At 29.5% G+C, this 21,396-nt stretch overlaps 7 protein-coding genes across 7 annotated transcripts; 1 reads left to right on the top strand and 6 right to left on the bottom strand.

The window, feature by feature from the left end:
• Positions 1-1,141: 1,141 nt before the first annotated feature.
• GO595_003470 (Actin-like protein 3) lies at positions 1,142-2,401 on the bottom strand (the record flags this gene model as incomplete). The annotated part of the gene is made up of 1 exon (XM_067916494.1): positions 1,142-2,401. One exon carries the CDS (start codon positions 2,399-2,401, stop codon positions 1,142-1,144), a length of 1,260 nt encoding a protein of 419 aa, XP_067776327.1.
• A 5,800-nt stretch (positions 2,402-8,201) lies between these two features.
• Positions 8,202-8,666, bottom strand: GO595_003471 (40S ribosomal protein S18; the record flags this gene model as incomplete). The annotated part of the gene is made up of 1 exon (XM_067916495.1): positions 8,202-8,666. One exon carries the CDS (start codon positions 8,664-8,666, stop codon positions 8,202-8,204), a length of 465 nt encoding a protein of 154 aa, XP_067776328.1.
• A 2,005-nt stretch (positions 8,667-10,671) lies between these two features.
• GO595_003472 (uncharacterized protein) lies at positions 10,672-11,223 on the top strand (the record flags this gene model as incomplete). The annotated part of the gene is made up of 1 exon (XM_067916496.1): positions 10,672-11,223. One exon carries the CDS (start codon positions 10,672-10,674, stop codon positions 11,221-11,223), a length of 552 nt encoding a protein of 183 aa, XP_067776329.1.
• Positions 11,224-11,461: 238 nt separating this feature from the next.
• Positions 11,462-12,013, bottom strand: GO595_003473 (uncharacterized protein; the record flags this gene model as incomplete). The annotated part of the gene is made up of 1 exon (XM_067916497.1): positions 11,462-12,013. The coding sequence occupies one exon, from the start codon at positions 12,011-12,013 to the stop codon at positions 11,462-11,464; it is 552 nt and encodes a 183-aa protein (XP_067776330.1).
• A 509-nt stretch (positions 12,014-12,522) lies between these two features.
• GO595_003474 (signal peptide peptidase family protein) lies at positions 12,523-12,903 on the bottom strand (the record flags this gene model as incomplete). Its single annotated transcript, XM_067916498.1, has 1 exon — positions 12,523-12,903. One exon carries the CDS (start codon positions 12,901-12,903, stop codon positions 12,523-12,525), a length of 381 nt encoding a protein of 126 aa, XP_067776331.1.
• A 5,114-nt stretch (positions 12,904-18,017) lies between these two features.
• Positions 18,018-19,216, bottom strand: GO595_003475 (ras-related protein RHN1; the record flags this gene model as incomplete). The annotated part of the gene is made up of 2 exons (XM_067916499.1): positions 18,018-18,575; positions 18,725-19,216. The coding sequence occupies 2 exons, from the start codon at positions 19,214-19,216 to the stop codon at positions 18,018-18,020; spliced, it is 1,050 nt and encodes a 349-aa protein (XP_067776332.1).
• Positions 19,217-19,292: 76 nt separating this feature from the next.
• Positions 19,293-20,612, bottom strand: GO595_003476 (dolichyl-diphosphooligosaccharide--protein glycosyltransferase subunit 1A; the record flags this gene model as incomplete). The annotated part of the gene is made up of 1 exon (XM_067916501.1): positions 19,293-20,612. The coding sequence occupies one exon, from the start codon at positions 20,610-20,612 to the stop codon at positions 19,293-19,295; it is 1,320 nt and encodes a 439-aa protein (XP_067776333.1).
• Positions 20,613-21,396: the final 784 nt, after the last annotated feature.

The raw sequence follows: 21,396 nt of genomic DNA on the forward strand, positions 1-21,396 counted from the left end.
ATTTTTGTTGGTTTCTTCTACTTTACTTGCATTATCTTTAGATTTTTAAAAAAGATGATATAATAATTAGTTTCATTTTGTGAATGAAATGTTTGATATACCAAATTAATTACAATTATACAATCAAATGAAATTGGAATTTTATATATAATAAATTTATTATTCGTTGAATTGATGATACAAGATTTTCTTTCGCTAATTTAAAAATTATTTGTTCACAGGAAATTAGTAATTTCTTGTTAACAGATTGAAATGTGGATTAATTATCATCTTCTTTAAAAGAACTGGTGCTATCATAGCAACAACACTTAATAATCACATTATATTTCAAATATATTAGAAAAACTGTCTGCCACCAATTGGATTTATGACTCATTTGCAAATGAATGTAATATCAACATCCATAGAAGGAACATCCAAACATATCGAACTTCATTCTAAAAATTTAACCAAAACGAAACTGAAAATGATTACTTTTAATCAGGAAATATTGAAATAGTTAAATTACTCCTTGAAAAAGAATGAATTGATGTAAATGCTGAAAATATTTATTTGTTTCATTTAAAACTTATTTCAATTTTGGATTTCAAAATAATGTTTGGAAATTATTTTTGAACAGCGCTCGTTTTATGCATATGAAAAAGTTCATAGAATTGTTAAATTACTCTTGAATAAACAAGGACTTGATATTAATGCTAAATAGATTCATTTGTATTATTTCATATTAATATAATAATTTGATATTTCAAAATAATATTTGGAAATTATTTTCACAGGGGATGACACTCGGATGCGAAAAATAACCCAATAAAGGGACGCACTTGAATGAATTTATTTTCGTTGTTTTTTATCTGCTTACAAAAAAAAGTAATAAAAATCGACCAAAAACATTTTTAACAAAAATAATTTACTTGAACATAGAAGACGTCACTTTTTGTAATAACTGCTAAATAAAACTGCAATTTGATGAAAACAATCAAAAAGTGCCAAATAAACGTCTTCATTCACAAATACGATCAAAGTGAACCCAAAACCACTTTTTCCAAAGCAAAAAGTGCTGTATAAACATTTCAAAATTGAATTGTTTACGATGATTCTCCATATCAAATAGAGGAATAAAACTTGATTTATTAATTGGCTTTTAGACAGCACTGTCGCCAAACATTGCACTTGCGCGTGCAATTGATGGACCAACCTCATCGTATTGTTGTTTAGTATGACATTTCCTCAAGAATGCTTCGCCTGTTTGTGCAAGCATAGCACCACCATACCAAACAGCGTATTGTTGACGGCGATGTTCAACAATCCTAACTGGAACCTTACCGGCCTCAATCTTACGATTAATTCTTTTAGATTCACGCTCTGCATTCTCTCTAAGTCTTTCATCGACAAGAACTTGAACATCGGCTTGAAGTCGACCGGCCAATCCTTTGAATGTAGTTGAACCACCGGAAAGAACAATGTTATTGTACAATTGCATACGGTTGGTGATTGGTGACAATTGGATTGCGCGATCAATGAGAACGGAAATTGGTGTTGTGTATTCATTACTGACAAGTTCTGGAGAGAACCAAACTTCTGGTGCAAGGAATCGTTCGTAACCTACTTCACATTCGAATGGCTTGCCTGTCTTTGAAGAAACACCTTGATACTTTGTGATGTATTTGGATCTATTCTTATCGAACATGGCAAATGTCGGACTTGGATGCTTGGCGACCTTGCAGAAACGCTCCTTGATCTCACGAGCTGCTGTGAAACGATCTTCTGGTGGGACTTGTGGTTCACGATCTTTCAATAGATCGGCGATGAAAAGAGTCATTTCACGACCTGCGACAGGTACGTGTTGAATGGCGTTGGAGATTGGGTAACCTTCGACGACTGGGATAACATGAGTAACACCATCACCAGAATCAACAACACAACCAGTTAATGATTTTTGACCTTCTTTGGACCATGAAGCCGCAATTGCAAGCATAGCTTGCATACCGATGTAAAGGTATGGTACGTTGAATGTTTCGAACATAATTTCGGCTGTGAATTCACGGTTATCTGGGGAGTTTAATGGTGGCTCGGTCAAAAGAACTGGGTGATCTTCTGGCTCACAGCGGAGGTATTTGAAGAGACATTGTTCCCACATTTGTTCGATTTTATCCCAATCTTCGATTTGACCGTGTTTCATGATGTTGTGGTTTGGATAAAGGGTTTGATTTTGTATTGCTTCATAACCAATATAAAAATCAAGATCCTCTGTTCCGGTCATTTGAGCTTGGGAAACATTCTTAAGATCTCTGTTTCCAATTAATGTTGGAATGATGTAATCGGGGCGATTGTTCGTGGAGTAGCCCAATTTGGTGTAACCAGTACCTACATCAATGATAACTGGGGTGTTGATGTTCGCCATTAATGTGAAATACCGTTTTAATCAAAATTTCTGAAAAACCGATTTATGGTGGACAAATGAAAATGGCTGGTGCACCCCAAAGAATATTTGTAAATCATCGAATTGTAAAAATTGCTTTCTATCGTTAAAAGTGTCGAATTTATTGTACATGTTTGAAAAAAATAAATTCGCGAAAACAAAACCAAAGAAAAGAAAAAGTTAATAATGTACAACGAAAACAACAAAACCAAAATCAACGTTTACATTCGCACCACCAAAATACTCAATCACTGATAATACGCTTGAGAAATTTGAAATATCAATTCTCGTCCATCATGTTCCAGTGATACATCGTTGGAAGTAGGATTAAGCAAAAAACGAAATTATAGAAAATGTACCCGAAACTGAGAAAAGCTATTGATCAAGTGTTTTGTTTAAATTATGATAGCACCAGGTGAACATGTAGATTTCCTTACATGCGAACTGCACGGTATATAATTAAATTCAATTACAACAAATTTTAATATTAATCAGAAATCTTATTTCTATGTTTTCAAGAACTAAGCTAAAAACATGCAAAGTAAGTAAATGGTATTTTGTGTGTGAAAACAAAAATTTGTTTGTCGAAATTATTTTTTAAATATTCTTTCATAATACAAAAAACGTGTTAAATTCATAATGGCGAAACAAATCAATACATAACATAATGAACAAAAACTGATTTTGTTCATTAGAAAAAGAAACTTAAAGATAACTAAAATTAAAAAGTTTTATTTACAAAATATTCTATATTACATATGTTTGGATGACTTGTGTTGCTTTTGAGAAACAGCTACATTTGGTGGATTATGTTTAAGGAATTGGGTGACTTTGTTGGAAGCTTTTTTTAATTGAAGATACCAAAGATCCATTTCTGTTTTAGGAATAATCATCAACTTTTTTTGTGATTTCTTTCTTAACCTTTTTGCTATTTCATTTATGGGAGTTCCATCATAATTAAATTTTTCAGCATTTGACCAAATTTTCATCAAATCATTTACCCACTCAGCCGAGTTTTTATATTTATTATCAGCAAGCTTCTTCTTTAATGTACCAAGATCCATTGGATCTGAAATAATTGAACGATATGTTGGGACTTCATTTTCATCAACAGGCACTAAAAATGGCTTTGAGAGTGGGCACTTTATTAGCTTATCTGTAACTTTCATGCAAAATTTTTTTTCAATTTCAGTAAATGTGTCTCTTGAACTCATTTTGTCCCAATTGAAAGACAAACAGACCTTGTCAATTTTAGGCGGTTTACTCAATGTTTGATTTCAAAAAAATACAATTTTACACAGGAAGAACAGGGGAAGAGCCATTCGAAATATTATGCCTTTGCTACTCTGCTCATTTAGTGTTAATGTCGGTAAGTATTATTTCAAGTAATTTTAAAAATATATATTTCAGAATTCTTTTCGAAATCATATTATTGGGCCTTTTAATGTTCTTAATAATATACAAAAATTCTTTATTTATATTATTATTTTATATTCCAATATTTTTAAGAAAGAAAAAACCATTTGTTCCAAATCAAAGAAGTTATCCATTAACATTAACAAAACTTACGCTCTTATTTTTAACTTTGGTATGTATAATATTTGTTGATTTTCCTTGGTTTCCAACAAATATTGCAAAAGTTTCAAATCACATCTATAATTGGAATGGTACTCTTATTGTAGGTGATCTTCTTAAATTCGAAGACAACTATAATCCCAAGCATGTTACAATTAGTCTTATGGATGTTGGCGCTGCAGTTTTTGTTGTTTTGAATGGTTTTGCATCACAAACTTTTTCAAAGTGCCTAAAAAGTGGAACAATAAACGTTCTCTTATATTTCACTCGAGTAATTCTTACAAAATCTGTTGATTATTATTCTCCTGAATCAGAGTATGGGAAATACTGTAACTTTTTTGGTTATATAGGGTCAATTCAATTAATAGCATCATTTGCTGCATTACTTAAGATTCCTACATCTGTTTTAAGTATTGTAACACTTTTAGTTCATGAAATATCGAATTTTAAATATCCATTTTTAGGTTATGTTTCACTTTATTTCATATCTTTTTTTATGGGCTTTAAAATGAAAGAAAAATATAATTTAATATCTCAAGTTATATTATTTACAATTTATTTGATGCCTGTAATTTTGTCTTCTTGTGAAATAATTTTCCCGTCAAGAGCATCTGTTGATACATCATTCATTTTGTTTATTTTGTTTATAATTTATTCTTCATTATTAGTCGGAAACAATTATCAAATTAATTATTACGAATTAAGTCCATTTTATATGTTAATTGATCAAAACTCTTTAGCGTTTTTCGCTTTTGCAAATATCATCACAGGAATAATTAATATCTTAATTGATGCAAATCATTCATCAAAATTGGTTGCATTTATTTCTGTATATATAACTTTCATCGGATCTTGTGCGCTTACGTTTTTGTATGATGCAATAAATCGTAAACTTCTGAAAAAGCCGTCAATTTTTCAAAGCATTAAATAAACGGGTTACAAACGGTTGCAATTTCATTTAGATGAAAATCAAATATAACAACAATACATATTCTTTATAGTTTTTATTGATGCTTTTTTTGTAAAGCTCATGCATTTATTTATTCATATATAAATTCTGAAAATGATCCAAGGGGAAATTATTAACTTTTTGTTTTTTGCATTAGAAAGCAAATTTTCAAACAATAGATTTGTTTGCATAGAGGTATGATATCATTTTATATTTCCTGCAATTTGCACTAAAAAGCTGATGTTTTTATATTAAATAAACTATACAAAAATCAAAAACTGTCATCATTTTTTTCTTCAAAATACACAAATATTCCTGGATCGTTTTTTGCTACAGACAAAACTTGTCAATTTTAGTATCAAAAAAATAATTTAGATGTCATTTTGCTGTAATAACAGTTGTTATATAACCACAAATTCAAAGATATAACTAAAGATTTAAAAACGCAAAAACTATTTTAAAATACATACTAAAAAATTAAACAAAATAGACAAAAATGCAAAAAATGATTAAGTGAATCACAAATGTTTATAAGAGAGAGATAAAATGAGATAGTAAGGATTAAATAAGATATGAAACAATATGTGTATATTGAAAGCCTAAATGTGATAGATAAAATGATTAAATTTCTATATTAATAAATTAGGTGTACTAAATCACTAATGAGAGAGACCAAATGATTTAATGAGCTGCATTGTAAGTTTAAATCAAAAACGAAAATGATTGAACGAAATTTAATTGATAAAAGCATTATCAAAAATATTAACTCACCGTTTTTTTCATTATAAAACAGAAAATGAAATTAAAACAATAATTCATTTCAATGGGAACAAAATTGATAAAATCTTTATAGAAAATTATAAAGAATTATCAATGAATAATTGGGAACTTCATAAAAAATATATTAAAGAAGGACATAATCCAAGTGAAATTGCAAGAATAATTCTAAATGACGAAATAGATAAATTTCGAGAAATATCATCACAAACAAATTTTGATTTCGATCAATATATTGAGCCATCACTTTATGAAAGATGTTCTTTTATTAACAAGAAAAAAGTTTCATTAATTGATTATGCAGCATTTTTTGGATCTATTAAATGTTTTAAACTTTTACTTGTGAATGGTGCAAAATTAGATAAAACAGGTAAATATGCAGTTGCAGGTGGAAATGAAGAAATCATTCATTTATGTGAACAAAATCATTCTTCATTTGAAGATGCATATGAAACAGCAATTGAATTTCATCAAAATGATATCTTTAAATATCTTTATGAAAATAAATTAGAAAATTTAAATGAAAACATGAAACAAAAGGATATTAATGATTTGGGAAATATATGTATCAAAAGCGGAAATTATGAAATTTTTTTATATTTACTTGAAAAACGAATGAAAATTAATGAATCTACAATCAATGAAGCAGCAAAAATTGGCAATTTATATCTTGTTAAACATTTTCTTCAAAATAATTTAATTCCAAGTAATATATTAACATTTGCTATAGATTTAGGAAATTCTGAACTTGTTAAATATGTTTTGGAACAAGGAGTTGATATTAATGCTAAAGATATTTATTTGTTTTATTTATTATTTGTTTTAATAATTTACTATTTCAAAATAATATTTGGAAATTTTTTAAATTATTTAATACAGCACTTATTTATGCATCTTTAAATGATCATATAGAAACAGTTAAATTACTTCTTGAACAAGAAGGAATTGATATTAATGCTAAAGATATTTATTTGTTTTATTTTGTATTTATGTTAATAATTTGGGATTTCAAAATAATCTTTGGAAATTATTTAAATTATTTGAAACAGCACTTATTTATGCATCTGATAAAGGTAATACAGAAATCGTTAAATTACTTCTTGAACAAGAAGGAATTGATATTAATGCTAAAGATATTTATTTGTTTTATTTAATATTTATTTTAATAATTTCTTATTTCAAAATAATATTTGGAAATTTTTTAAATTATTTAATACAGCACTTATGTTTGCATCTTGGAATGGTCATACAGAAATAGTTAAATTACTTCTTGAACAAGAAGGAATTGATATTAATGCTAAAGATATTTATTTGTTTTATTTAATATTTATTTTAATAATTTCTTATTTCAAAATAATATTTGGAAATTTTTTAAATTATTTAATACAGCACTTATGTTTGCATCTTGGAATGGTCATACAGAAATAGTTAAATTACTTCTTGAACAAGAAGGAATTGATATTAATGCTAAAGATATTTATTTGTTTTATTTAATATTTATTTTAATAATTTCTTATTTCAAAAAAATATTTGGAAATTATTTAAATTATTTAATACAGCATTTATGTTTGCATCTTGGAATGGTCATACAGAAATAGTTAAATTACTTCTTGAACAAGAAGGAATTGATATTAATGCTAAAGATATTTATTTGTTTTATTTAAAATTTATTTAAATAATTTGATATTTCAAAATAATATTTGGAAATTATGTAAAATATTTAATACAGCACTTTCTTTGGCAGAGAAGTTGGCACATTTAGATTGATTTGCAGAAATAGTTAACTTGCTTCACGAAAAAGGGTAAAATTGTAACATTCATTCATGAAGTACTAATAAAATAATATATATATTTTATTGTCAACAAATTGCTTCAAAAAAAGTACGAACAAAAATTCAAATCCTAAATTTTAATATTTAAATTGTGAATAATGAAGAAAACTTTAACACTTAACTAAATTTTTAGTATCTATTTTGTAAAAGACATTCCAAATCCAAAATTATATCCTCATTAAAATCAATAATAAGTGCAATACTGGAAAAGTTTCATGTTCTTGAACCATTTATGCTCGAGAGCTCCACATGCTGTTATCCTTTGTTTTGGATTAATGTTCATCATTTGCAATATTAAATCTTTCGCTTGTTCAGAAATTTGAAATTCAACTGTTAGTTCCATTGAGGATTTGTAGAAGCATTTCGTTTTGGATTAAATGGAACAAAGCATGTTAATATGTACATAACAATTCCGGCGGCCTAAATGTCACTGGATAAGAATATTATTCATCACGAACAATTTCGGGATCCCAATACAATGTGCATTCTTATTGTTATCTCAATAATTATTATTTTATATGATATAAATTGATGATATTTCAAAACTTTCACTGGATGATTTTGAAGTTCATGATCAATTAATGAAAGAATGATTCTCTATAAGTTAAAAACTTATAAAAGAGAAAATAATTAATAATGTGAAATAAATTTATTTCTTACGTTCGACACCAACTGCAACACCACGACGGCCAGTAGATTTAGTGCATTGACCACGGACTTTAAGACCGAGGCTATGGCGAATACCACGCTTCATTCTCATCTTCTTCATACGCTCAATTTCATTACGATGATTAGATGAAAGATCAGTTGAAGCCCATTGGAGGTTCTTTCCTGATGCGCGATCATTCCTACGATTGAGCATCCAAACTGGGATTCCATTTTCAACAGGGTTTTGGATAATAGCAACAATACGTTCTTCTTCTTGTGATGTAAGTGTACCGGCACGCTTAAGTGGATCAAGTCCAGCACGACGAGCAACAGCATGAGCAAATCTGCGACCAAGACCAGCGATAGCTGTAAGTGCTAAGTAAAGTGGTTTACGTCCATCGACGTTAGTTGATAACATACGAACCATATCACGAAACGCTGAAGGATCAGTAACTTCGAGAGGCATCCAACAAAAGGACAAACCATGTCAAAACCTCTAATCTCGACATAATTATTTACTCACAAAAATTAATGACAAAAAGATTTTGGCAAATCCTTATAATACAAAAACTTTTTGAGAGAAATTTTCATTACTTTATTTGAAGATTTTTGTGCAGGACGACCGTTTATTAATGGCTATTGCAAGATGTTAAACACCAAAAAAGAATTCCGATATGAACAATTTATTAACTCTAAAACTTTGATATTTTTAGTTTTCGAATTATTATGCGGACAAAATAAGATCGGATTAAACTCAATTTTCTGTAATTTCATTAAATTTTTCTCTTCTACGAACAAAGATCTCTTCTTCCCGCATTTTTATCGGATGATTGAGGAGTAGCTCTATTCCTGATAAAGGAATTGGAGATATGTTAATTTTGATAAATGCTGGTTGATCTGTCTTTTCAATAAGACCTATTACTTCCAGCGAGTTCGAAATAGTGTATAACTTTCTTAGCATTGTCTTTCTCTTAACAGTTCCATCAATAAATAAAATCGAGGCCCTTCTGATATCTAATGCTTCTGCCCCCAAATAGAAAAACAACTTCAAAAGCTTAACTGTTACATCTTTAAGTTTGTCGTTATCACTACAATTAAATATAGTGAAATCACAATTTGAAAAAGATGATATTTCATCTTTGATACTTTTAATGAATACCGGGTAAAACTTAATCCCTTTCCAAATGAAGTTTTCGTTTGATACCTTTTCTGTTACTTTGATCGCTGTCATAATTGTAATAAAATCGTACAAAACTCTTCTTGTAATTAAATATGAATTACACAAATCTGATATTTCATATACCTTATCTTTTGAAGCTTCGAATATATGCAATATATCTTTAATTTTTGAACACTCGTTATTGTATTCTTTCGTTGTTTGGGTAATAGAAGGAAATGAGTGCGCTGCAACCACCTTTGGTTTGGTGTCTTGTGGTTTTTCGATTTTTTCTTTTTCTATGTTTTCATTTTCTTCCATTCCAAACCAAATTGGTTACATGAATTAAAAACTCGATCCGGCAAGATTTTTCACTTTTATATGCATTGAAAATTGTGTGCATAATAATGGTTACAACACCTGAATTCAGGCACCAAAAAATTATAAACCATTCATTTTAACCGACAGACAAAAATCTTTCCTTCAGAATTAAAATCTTCATTTTCATCAAATGGAAAATTCATTACAGTTAAGAGAAATACACAAATAATCACCAAATAACAAGTGCCAATCAAGATGTTGATAATTTCCTCTAAGAAAAATTCAAAATTATGAAGATGTCTACCAATATATCAAATATGTTCATTAAAAAATATAATTATTTGATAAATTCTAGCAACCCTTCAATGGCCACATGATTTTCACTTCAAAAGAATATCAAAAATCAGATAAAAGACTTAATCTTTTATATATATCAAAATATTATTTCATTATGTTGCCGTGCTTATTTTATAATCAACCCCAGCTTGCATATTATCATTTTTACTAAAATTGTCAAAAATTAAATTATAAAATTGATAAAAAATTGTTATATGGTTATGTATGTACTTGGGACTCTGCTATCACAAGTTAGTTTTCTCATAAATCAATAATCTCCTTGAAAAAATCAATCAAAAAATAAAAATTTATCTTTTAATCATTTTCAAACCTAACGAAAAAAGATAAATAAAATAAGTTTTTAAGAAATTTATTCGGAAGTCATCCTCCGCTTGAATTCGTTATCGACTTTTAAAATAAATTATCTTCAATGAAACCTATTTTCCTCCTTAGTAAACCATTTTCTAATAAAAAATTATATATATATAAATTTTAGTAAATTCCTTTGTTACTTTCAAATATGAGTTTCTACTTGAAGAAAGGAATCAGAGCCGCTACAACAAGAAATTTTAAAACTTCAGAATTTTTTCTGACATAAAAAATTAAATAAAACCGAAATGACAATCAGCTCACATTCAAATAAAATCCATTCATTTGGATGAAATCCCTTTCTTGCAAGTGTGGTAACATAGTGACTCATGGCCAAGCCCTCCCACCAAAATCATTTCCAAACGTTCCTCCAACAGAACGCCCAAGGGTTTCATCTTGTAAATCCCTTCAGATTATACATAATAAATCAATTAATATTAATGACGCATTGTCAATCTCAACTGGAGTGATTAGCCAAACTTGTTATGAACTCCATTGTAACAGATGTAATTCTCATTTTCGGATTTTCTTTGGAAAAGGCGTTTTTTATATCGGAAAATGCAAACAAACGCCTGGGAGACCAGTTACTAAAGCTATCCCACCTCATATAATTCCATTATTAGCTAAGGTTAATAATAATCAACCTAGCGAAAGAAAACAATACAATAGAGATACAGAAGAAATACCCAACGTATCTGTTGGTGAAGATGCAGATTTTGATTTGATGTTTGCAAATCAAAGCGATTTAGTTGTCGGTTCTTATAAACGCCAAATGGCATACGACACTGTCTTTGACAACTTAGGCGGAAACGACTTCACCCCAAAAACATATTTTGCATAAAAATAGTTTTTTTCGAATTTTTTTTCGATCGTGCTATCATCCCTCGTTCGGGTACCCCAAAATAATCATCATTTCGAAAATGAGGGGATGCGCTGTTAAAATTCATTTTCAGTGCTAATAACATTTGTTACATTGTTACATTATCTTTAATTTTTTATAATCATTTCGTGAATCAAAATTTTTATTAAATTCAAAATTAAAAAAGAAATTGCTTTAATAAAAACAATAAAATTCTATTTCATTTAGCAACTTCTTGTGTTGGGCAAACTATTCCAGAATCAAAACTTAAAGAAGGTAAGTTTCCTCTCCCAATTATATTAAAAAAGCCAGGTGGCTCTGAAAGATCAAGATCAAAATGTGGACTACTTATAGGAAATATGAAGTTTGGAATTCCTTGGATGATTGTATTCGGAAAAGGGATATTATTCTTTGAAATTTGTTTTTCCTTGATTTTTGGTGGTTGTGGAAATGAAGATTCTTTAGTAATTTTCTGTTGCATTTGATACATTTGAAAATTTGGGTATTGCATTCTTTGAAAACCAGAATAAATATTTTGATGTGGAGGTGGAGCTTCTTGAAAAGTCTTCTTTGGATAAACATTATGACCATACATAGAGGATGATGGCATTTGTTGTACAGCTGGGTTCATTGGATATTGGATTGGATTGTACATAACCATTGGATCACAAAATTGATTTGTAACTTGCTTTCTTGGCGTTGTTGTTTGCATTTGATATTGGTGTTGACCTCCAATATAAAGAGGTGGGTAATGCATTGGTTGGCGATACATTCTTTTTTGTGAATTTATTTTTTGAAACAAGACAAATTTTGTGTGAGCTCAATTTATCAGAAAATTTGAATTCTACTTTTAAAATGCTTATAAAACATTCAAACTAATTCAAAAATTCTATTAACCGAAAAATTTTATTTGCAATTTTCAATTCAATCATTTTCCTTCACACAAATTTGAGATAATTGAAAAATTCTAGGGTTTTATCCCTGTTTGGTTTTGAATTGAAATTCCATTGCCAATCGAAAAACCGAAAGCATTTAGAATCGGATGGCTTCCTTTTTTATAATTTTAATTTTGAAAACACGCTAAACCCAATTTTTCGTTTTGATTTTGAATCAATTTATTTTCAAAAGAAAATTGAGAAATTGGTTTCAAGCAAAAGAAATAAATCATAAAACCTCATAATTTCATATAAACCTCCTCAATGGTTAATTAATTTACTTTGGTTCAAAACAGATTGAACATCAAATAAAATATTTATTATTAATAAACATGATCAGCCAATATCATTTTTGGACTTCTTCATTTTCATCTTGTTTTTGCTTTAAAGGATTTGCGCCATTTTTCCAAATCATTCCAAGAACTCCATCAAAGTGTGCTTTAATGAGTGTTATGATTAAAACAGATGGAAATATCCATAACAATGCGGGTTGACCTTTCCCCATAACATGAACCATTATTAATGTTAAACAAACTCCAAAAATATATGAAAGAAATGAAGTTGTGAAAAGATTAGAATTATAACGATTATCACAATTAAGGAAGAAATTAAGAACAACTCCGGGAATAACAATGTCACCAGTGCCAATTAAGGCGCTGCCTTCTTTTTTAGGAATGGAAAATGCTGTTGGAAGAGATGACATTGTTGACATTGCAGCTTCGGCCATAACACTCTTGCCAAATGCAACAGGAGATATAAAAACCCACCAAACGTCGTATATAAGAAATACAATGGCAAGTAAAAGGACAAATTGTAATCTGTTGATTTTTATAAATGTAATTCCAACAACTGAAATACAAAAAACAATGAGATCTGTAACAAGAAAATGATTCGTTTTAAACCAAATTAGGGTGATTAATCCAGAAACAATATAATTGATGAGTGTGGAGAGTTTGATTGGAAGTAAAAAACGGAACCAATCCCAAAGAACAAAAGCAGTACTAACAAATATTGTAGCTAACGCAAGACATTTTAAAATGAAAATTAAATTTTTGGCAAAAAAAAATATTAATAAAAGTAAAATTGAGCTAAAGGTAACCATGAACCCAATGCTTTTGGGGGTAACTTCTGTTTCTGAATCTGGTGTTACTCTGAGAAATGATGGCCTTAATCCATTTCGAAACAATAAATTTGATGAAGAAGTGCATCCATAAAGAATTGCAGCTGATGCAAAAATTGTGAGTACTATGTAACTAAAATCAACCAAATCCAAAAAAATTCGAGCCATTTGGCCAAATGTAACAAAGTTTCCTCTCCACTTTTTGAATATATTGGCAGGAAATTTTGGATCCAAAATCGGCTAGCCGATGCCCATTTGGGAAAGGATCTAATCACGACCCGCTCACCTCACGTTTTTGATCTTTTTGTTTTTATATTCGAAAATTCTAATTTTTTCACTCATTTTTTTACCTCAAATTTATTTTATTTACTATTAAAACGTCATCTATATGTTGATCAATGTATTTCAAACTATATACGATCATGCGTTTCTATGAAATTAACACACTCACTAATTTTCTCACTCCCAATATTTTTCTTTTATCCTCTTATCTTTGTTATAATTTTATATCTCAATGAGTTTATTTTAAAAATTTCTTATTGTTTGCTGAGCAAAGCGAAGCACATTCTTGTATATACTACATAAAACTTAATTTTATATTAATAGAAAAACATTATTCCCTTTGTTATATGTTGTACATATACAAGCATTTTATTTTAGTTTATTCTGTATTTATCCAATATTTGCTTTTTTTAAGGTACCTGAAAAATATGATTTTGTAAAGTTATTTTATCTTGTAACACATTTCGAAGGTACATGTGTAACAAATGTACATTGTAAAACACATTTTTGAAGAGGTCATAAATATTAATATAAAAATAAAGTTTTATGTAGCTCCATAACCATATTCTTATATTTAGGCAACGAAAATCGCTCATTTTTAATTTTCACAGAAAAAAGTTTTAAACAAAATTTAATCAAAAATTTATTCTTCAACTTCTATATTTTTTGTTACGTCATGATATAATGATGCACCACAATCAATAACTAACTCAGTACCATTTATATCACTCGACAAATCCGATGCAAAAAACAAAACAGAATTTACAACTCCGTCAATTGACGTAATTCTTTTTAACGGTGTATCGTTCGAAATTTCATCGAAAAATTCGTCCAATTCTTCTTTGCTTTCGAAATATTGATCATGAAGTTTCGTTTTTATCATCCCCGGAGCAATAGAATTCACACGGATATATTTTGGTAATAATTCTTTAGCTTTGTTTTTCATGTATTGTGTCATTGCTGCTTTAGATGAACAATATGCAGAGCCACATTCCATGGGTTCGAAGGAATTTGTGGATGAAATAAAAATTGCAGATGATTTGTCCGACATGTGATTTATGATTGATTCAAATATTTTAACACATGAAGTAAAGTTGATTTGAAAAACAGTAAGAAAATCATTTTTCATTTGGAGAAATGCAACTGGATCCATATCACCACATATTCCTGGACAATAAACAAATACATCCAACGGAAAGTTAAGTAATTGGCATATTTTATCACAGCATAATTTAGTATTACTTGAGTTTGATAAATCACCCTGTATAAAATTTACTTTAGCTCCAAATTCTTTACAACATGTCGAGATTTTTTGGAGATGAATTTCATTTCTTCCATGTAATATTAATTGCGACACGCCATTTCGTGCAAAACTTTGAGCAATTGATTCTCCTATATCAGAAGTAGCTCCAATTATTAGAGCAGTTTTTCCATGAAGCATCTCATAAAGAACGTTTATTTATGTATCGTTAAACGTATTCCAATTATTCTGGATGATATTTCTCGATCATCCAAGTGCAATATATCCACATATTAACAAACAGTTCACAACAGAAATTTCACGCAGTAGTTCAGGTAAGTTTTATTTAACTTTGTCCCCCACATCTTTTGGAATCTGGAATTCAATTGATCTTCCAAATCCATTAATTACACAATACGAACTCCCAAATGAATTAAATGGAATATTTACACAATCCACTTGGAGTTCTGATTCTACTTTTTTCATTCTAACTAATTTTGGATTTATTTACAATTTTGTTTTATCTACAAAAATCATTCTCAAAAGAATAATCCATCCTCCCAAAGGCACTTTAGTAACCACCATATCTATTTGGAATTCAAACTTAATATGTGGAACTGAAGATGGAGATATTCTTATATATAATCCAAAATTTCAATTTAAGAAATATCATTTGATTGATTTTCCGATCAAAAGAATTTGTGTAAACCAAAGTCATTGTGTTCTTTTATCATTAGATGGTAAATGTTATAAATTTGATGTTCATCTGTCACTTTTTGACTTACGTAAAGAATTTCAATTTAATCTTCAACAAATCGAAACAAATTATGCAATGTCAATAACCATTAGTAAAACTGATTCACACATAGCAATATTATGTCGAGAAGGAATTATTTTTATTACGGATTTAACTCAAACATGGACTATTAAAACAAATAATAAAAATTCATTTTTTTCAATTGATTGGAGTGATGATGGACAAACTTTATATATTATTTTTAATGATGGTACATGTTATATGTGGACATATATTACCCAATCATCACGATATTTTAAGACAGATGAATTTTATTCAACAAATTCTATTACAATAATCAAAAACAATTATTTAATATTATCAATTAACAAAGGAATATGTAAAGTTCCAATTTATAACATATTACATTGTTCTTCTCCTATTTTATATAACATTGATACAATTATCGAATTTAGAGCAACTGAAAATTCGGCTGTTCCAATATATTATCATTTATCAACATATTACAAAAACAAAATTCAACAAATTAAATATATTTCGAGTGATGAGAAAAACCGATTTTTTGCTATATCCGGAAATAAAAACATAGTTTTAATTAGTAGAACGAGTGGTAAATGGTTATGCCCAAAACAACCTAAAGATTTAAACATTTGCGGATTGTCTTGGATCGACACAATTCTTTGCGTTGTAAATGAAATATCTTTAAGAAAATTTGAGTTAATTTTTTATAACGTTCTGAATTTTCAACCAATTCAAAAATTCAACATCCCTTCAAAACCAATCCTCATTAAAAGTGATTTAATTAGTTGTGTTTTAGCATTTGAAAACCAAATTCAAATATTCTCGATATTATCTAAAACACCTACAACATTTCCTTTAAAAATTAAACCTTTTTTAGTCGATGTTCATTCCCTAAGTAACCAAGTGATTGTTTTGCTTTCAAACAGAGATTTAATGGTTTACAACATAACGAACAAAACCGCAGCGACCGTTTATTCCAATGTCTCGAATTTTTTAATTGACCATAATTTCGGGTTATTATTTATAATAACAGGACTTAAGGTTTATATCTCATCACTTTCAAACATTAAATTTTCATTGTTTATTGAAACGAATGAAACTATATTAGGAGCATTTCCAAATTGTTCATCATTAATGTCATTAAAATCGAATTCATTACCACCATTTATTCCAAAAGTTAATCAATTTTTTGATTTATCTATTGTTGAAGAAATGAAAACGCCGCATAAAGCAGCGAATATTTTAAAGTCGATGCAAAACTCTCCAATTTTCCAAAATCTTTTACGTCAAATCTGTATTTTTTCATTACGGAAAAACATGGGCGAAGAATGTTTAATCTTTTTATATCATTTTCCAAAGGAGATGAATCAAATTTTATGTTCCACATTACGAGCAGTTGAATCTAAAGAGCGACAAAAAGTATTTGAACTTCTTGGATTACCATCGAATATATTTATGGACATAGCAAAATTATCAATGAACTTAAGCAAAGATATCATTGAGTTTAATCAACGTAAAGAAACAACAAAAAATGAAATTTCAAATGCATCGATTTTATTACCAGTTATAATGGAAGAAGAAGGACCTGAAATCGCATTTCCAGCTTCGTTATTTATTTTGGAGAAAATGTATAACGATTTGGATTTCGTTGAGTCATTAATGAGGTTTATGGATCCTTTGTTAACGAATAATATAATGAGAAATGAAAATGGTTTAATCGATTGTGATGGAATGTTATTAAATGAGAAGTTTTATGTGGAAATTAGAAAAAAATTATTTGAAGTAATTGAAAAATGTTTGTTAAATTTAATGATATTGTTTTTGCCAAATGTTGCTTTCGAATTCGCAAATATTGCACAATTGAAGTTGAGCGAAGTGTTGGTGAAATATGAGGAAATTGATAAAAATTTGAGTTTGATTAAAATTTTGGATAATTTGGCACCACTATATAACAGTGGGAAAATATCAAAAAACGATTGTAAAATTATTGCGGTAGAAACTTATAATGGAAATTGGTTAACTTATTCTGTGGCTTTGATGTTAATTGGTGGTGAATTAGATCAGGCTTGGAAAATTATGGATAATAGAAATGAGTTAAAAACACAGTTTAGGGGATCACAATGGCAATACTTGTTTGATACATAATGAATAAAACTTATTTGATATGAATTTTGAGAATTGTTTTAATTCAGAAGCAACATCATATATTTATAATGAAAAAGTGGAATTCAGAATTTTATTTCGGTTTTTGAATTATACGATACAGATGATAAAAGAAATAAAAATTTGTTGAAACTTTGTTTAACTTAAAAACATATAAGTATAACGATTGTACTTTATTATAACTCTCCTTAAGGAATTCTGTCATTTGAATGATTCTATTTGTGTTGGAATTTTCCATCACCTTATCCGCAAACATTGTTATGTACAACACTTGCTTTTTTCTCTGGTCTCACCTTCTAGCCTTACATCTACTTGATCAATGGTCGTGGACTGGTGATATAATCGTGATGCAACCTCATAAAACATCTTATTAACATTATAACCAGTTTTTGCACTTCCCTCAATGTATGATATCCCCATTGATTCACAGTATTCTGTTGCATCTGATTGGGGAACTACGCGGATTGCCTGAAGATCATACTTATTACCCATTAACATCATACAAAGATTAGGCCCATTAACTTCTATTATTTCATTAATCCATTGTTTTGATTTAGTGTAACTACTTGCATCAGTCACATCATATATAATTATTGCTGCTGAAGCATCTCTGTAGTATACTGGTACCAATGAATGGAATTTTTCTTGGCCTGCTGTATCCCATATTTCCAATGCAATTTTTGTTCCCTCAACATCTAATGTTTTTTCGAAAAATCCTGCTTGAACAGTGGAACAAGTATTCGAATTAAACTGATCATTTACAAACCTTTGGATGATAGAAGATTTTCCTGCATGTAATGAACCTACAACAACAACCTTAAAGTGCCTCAATTCTTTTGAGCGTAATTAGAAAGTTAATTCAATAGTTTATTTTATCACTTTCCTTACCAAAATTTTCGGGGCAGCCCAGTGATTGGATCGTATTGTGTTGAATTTGAGCTGTGTTGTATTCTTCTTGCTCGAACCTCACGACGAAATTCTCTATCTTTATCTAATTCTAATTGTGCTGTGTATTGTTTTGTTCCTTCTAAAGGATCTTGATTTGTTACAGGGTTATAAAGAGTACTTTCATTATTTTTGTCATGTTTTGAACATTGATCCATTACCTTAGCCATTTCTTCTGCTTCTTCTTCCCTTCTTTTTTCTATTGCTCTTTCATATTGAACTTGTTGTTCATGTTTTGCTGCAGCTCTAGCAAGCATACGTTGTCTTTCGAATTCTTTTGTTCGTTTCTGATCTTGAGTATAATCTCTATTAAATCTATCAACATCATCAATACAACTAGATGATTGAATTGGTTTAATAATATCATCAACAGCCTGATATCTTTCAAAATGTTCATGACGGGCAGCTAGTCTTGTTTTCTCGATTGCATCACGATTCTTTATGAGATTCTTTTCTTCACGTGTTCTACTTGGAATTTGTTGGCATGAATAATCGCAATCATCAAATTCCATTTTTAATTAACGTACACAATAACGGTTTCTGGGCACCCCATAACAAAAAAATCACATTTGAAAAGTATAAATTTATTCACTCGGACTTTTCTTTGTTGTTTGATATACTGCAATCGAAACGTCTTGCGACAATGATTGCAACAAAGACAATAGTAAATGCAACACTTAAAGTTAAGATCTTCAAGAAATGATAATAAGATCCTAATTTGTAGTCAATTATGATAGGAACATCATCTTCAGTCGAAAGATGATTGGTTTCGATCCTTACAACAGTACGACCATTCAAGTCAAGATTATGTGGTTCAATGAATTTTGTTACATTGGCATCAATTGGAACCTGAACATCCACTACTTCTACTCCTTCTGGAAGAACGAACTCAGCAACAACTTCTGTTACGGGCGCTGATACTGATTTTGGAATAAGTGGAGCTTTGAAGCGATATCCGCCAGAAACAAACACTGAAGTGTCAACAGTCCAACCAGCAGTGAATGTTGCCTTCCAACTGCTGAGCATTGGGCCACGAAGAGGAATCAATAAATCATTTCCTGTCAAATGAAGTTCCTTCTGAAGAAGTCCGGACTCATCAGAGGCCCAAAAGTTACGAGCGCCTTCTGGAGGACGCATTTCTATGGACTGAGTGAAACATGGAGTTGTTCGAGGATTGAAATCAATTCTGTTAAATTCACCGGTGAACTTTGGTCCTGCGTTTGTTATTGAGTAGAAGGCCTTTTGTTTAGTCTTTCCCCAGTGAGAGACTGATGTTTGTGAAATTATTTTATCAACACGAAGCATTGGATGTGAGGTTGTAAACTCAATTTCGAAGTCTGATCCATCATCGCTAGTCAAATCATTAAGGATAATCATTGAAGATTGCATTCGAACTCCGGAATCTTCAAGAACATGTTTTGGTGTAGTAATGGATGATCTTGGAATACCAACGATTGAAAGAGATGATTTCTTTGTTTGATATTTGGACTTGAAAAACTTTGTTGTATTGAAATAAAGTTGAATTCTTTGGTTCAATGCGACTTTTTGCTTTGTGAACAAAAGATAATCACCAAGTGTATAAGAGAAGTAAAGAGTGAACTCTTCTCCAGTTGGTATGCTCTTCTTTAAATCAACGGTATATTCATTTCCGTTTACAGATATTGGAAGGGATTTATCAAAAGAGCGGATGTTGTTTGATGTGAAAGATGCTGTTGTATGTCCAATATGTTCGTTTTCGCGTTCTGGAATTGTGAAAGTGTAACTTGAGCATGAAGTTCCTTGATTGTAGACTTTCGCTGTAACTGTCACAATGATCAGATCATCTTGTATCTGATATTTTCTGTTAACAGCATTGTTGATTAAATCTGCTTCGGAAAGAGCAAAAGGAAACAGAAATAGGGCCAACATTGAGAAAGTGTATTTGATAATGTTTGTTCGGATACTGGGGTGCCCTTTTCTGATTTGTTAGTTTCATAAAAAGATGAAAAAATGATAAAATTCAAATTAACAAACAAAAACCTTATGCGCTAAAGGCAGTGGATGTTATAAGAATGATATTTTTGGAAAAAATAAAAACTTAAAAAAAATTATTTCAATTCACAAAAATTAATTTATATGTCGAACAAAAAAAGTTAAAAATATAGTGTCTTTGTCTATTTAATATGTTTTATTACAAAAATATATAAATTAATTTGTCTAATCCATATCCTTAAATTTATCCATAAAATTTTCGTATTTAACAATAGGAAAATTGTGGCATTTGTATCTATTAAAAATGTGTGAACTTGTTATAGGGTTTGGAATTCGAAATGTTGGATAGTACATTTCCTCTGGCTGTATTTCCTGATCTCCTTCTTGCATCATATCAGCAACACAGGGGATTGGTGGTTCAATATTTTGGTTTGTAAAAAATTCTTGGTAATTATCATTGATGAAATCTGTAGGACGTATTTGGAATAATGGTTCTAAAAAAGGATCAAAACATAATAAGCCATCTTCAAAATCAGGTTGGGTGACATCAAGTGTTGACATTAATGATAAATGGTCGATAGAAAATTCTTTTCATCCATTTAAAATCACTTTTTTATATGCTCAACCACTTATGCACACAATTTTAAGAACATATTTGGTGGTTTTTTGAATACCAAAATCCCAGAGAACGTTTAAAAAGATCATCACCTATCACTTTTTA

Source organism: Histomonas meleagridis, assembly GCF_020186115.1.
Source record: "Histomonas meleagridis strain 2922-C6/04-10x chromosome Unknown contig_204, whole genome shotgun sequence".
In the NCBI taxonomy this organism is placed as follows: domain Eukaryota; phylum Parabasalia; order Tritrichomonadida; family Dientamoebidae; genus Histomonas; species Histomonas meleagridis.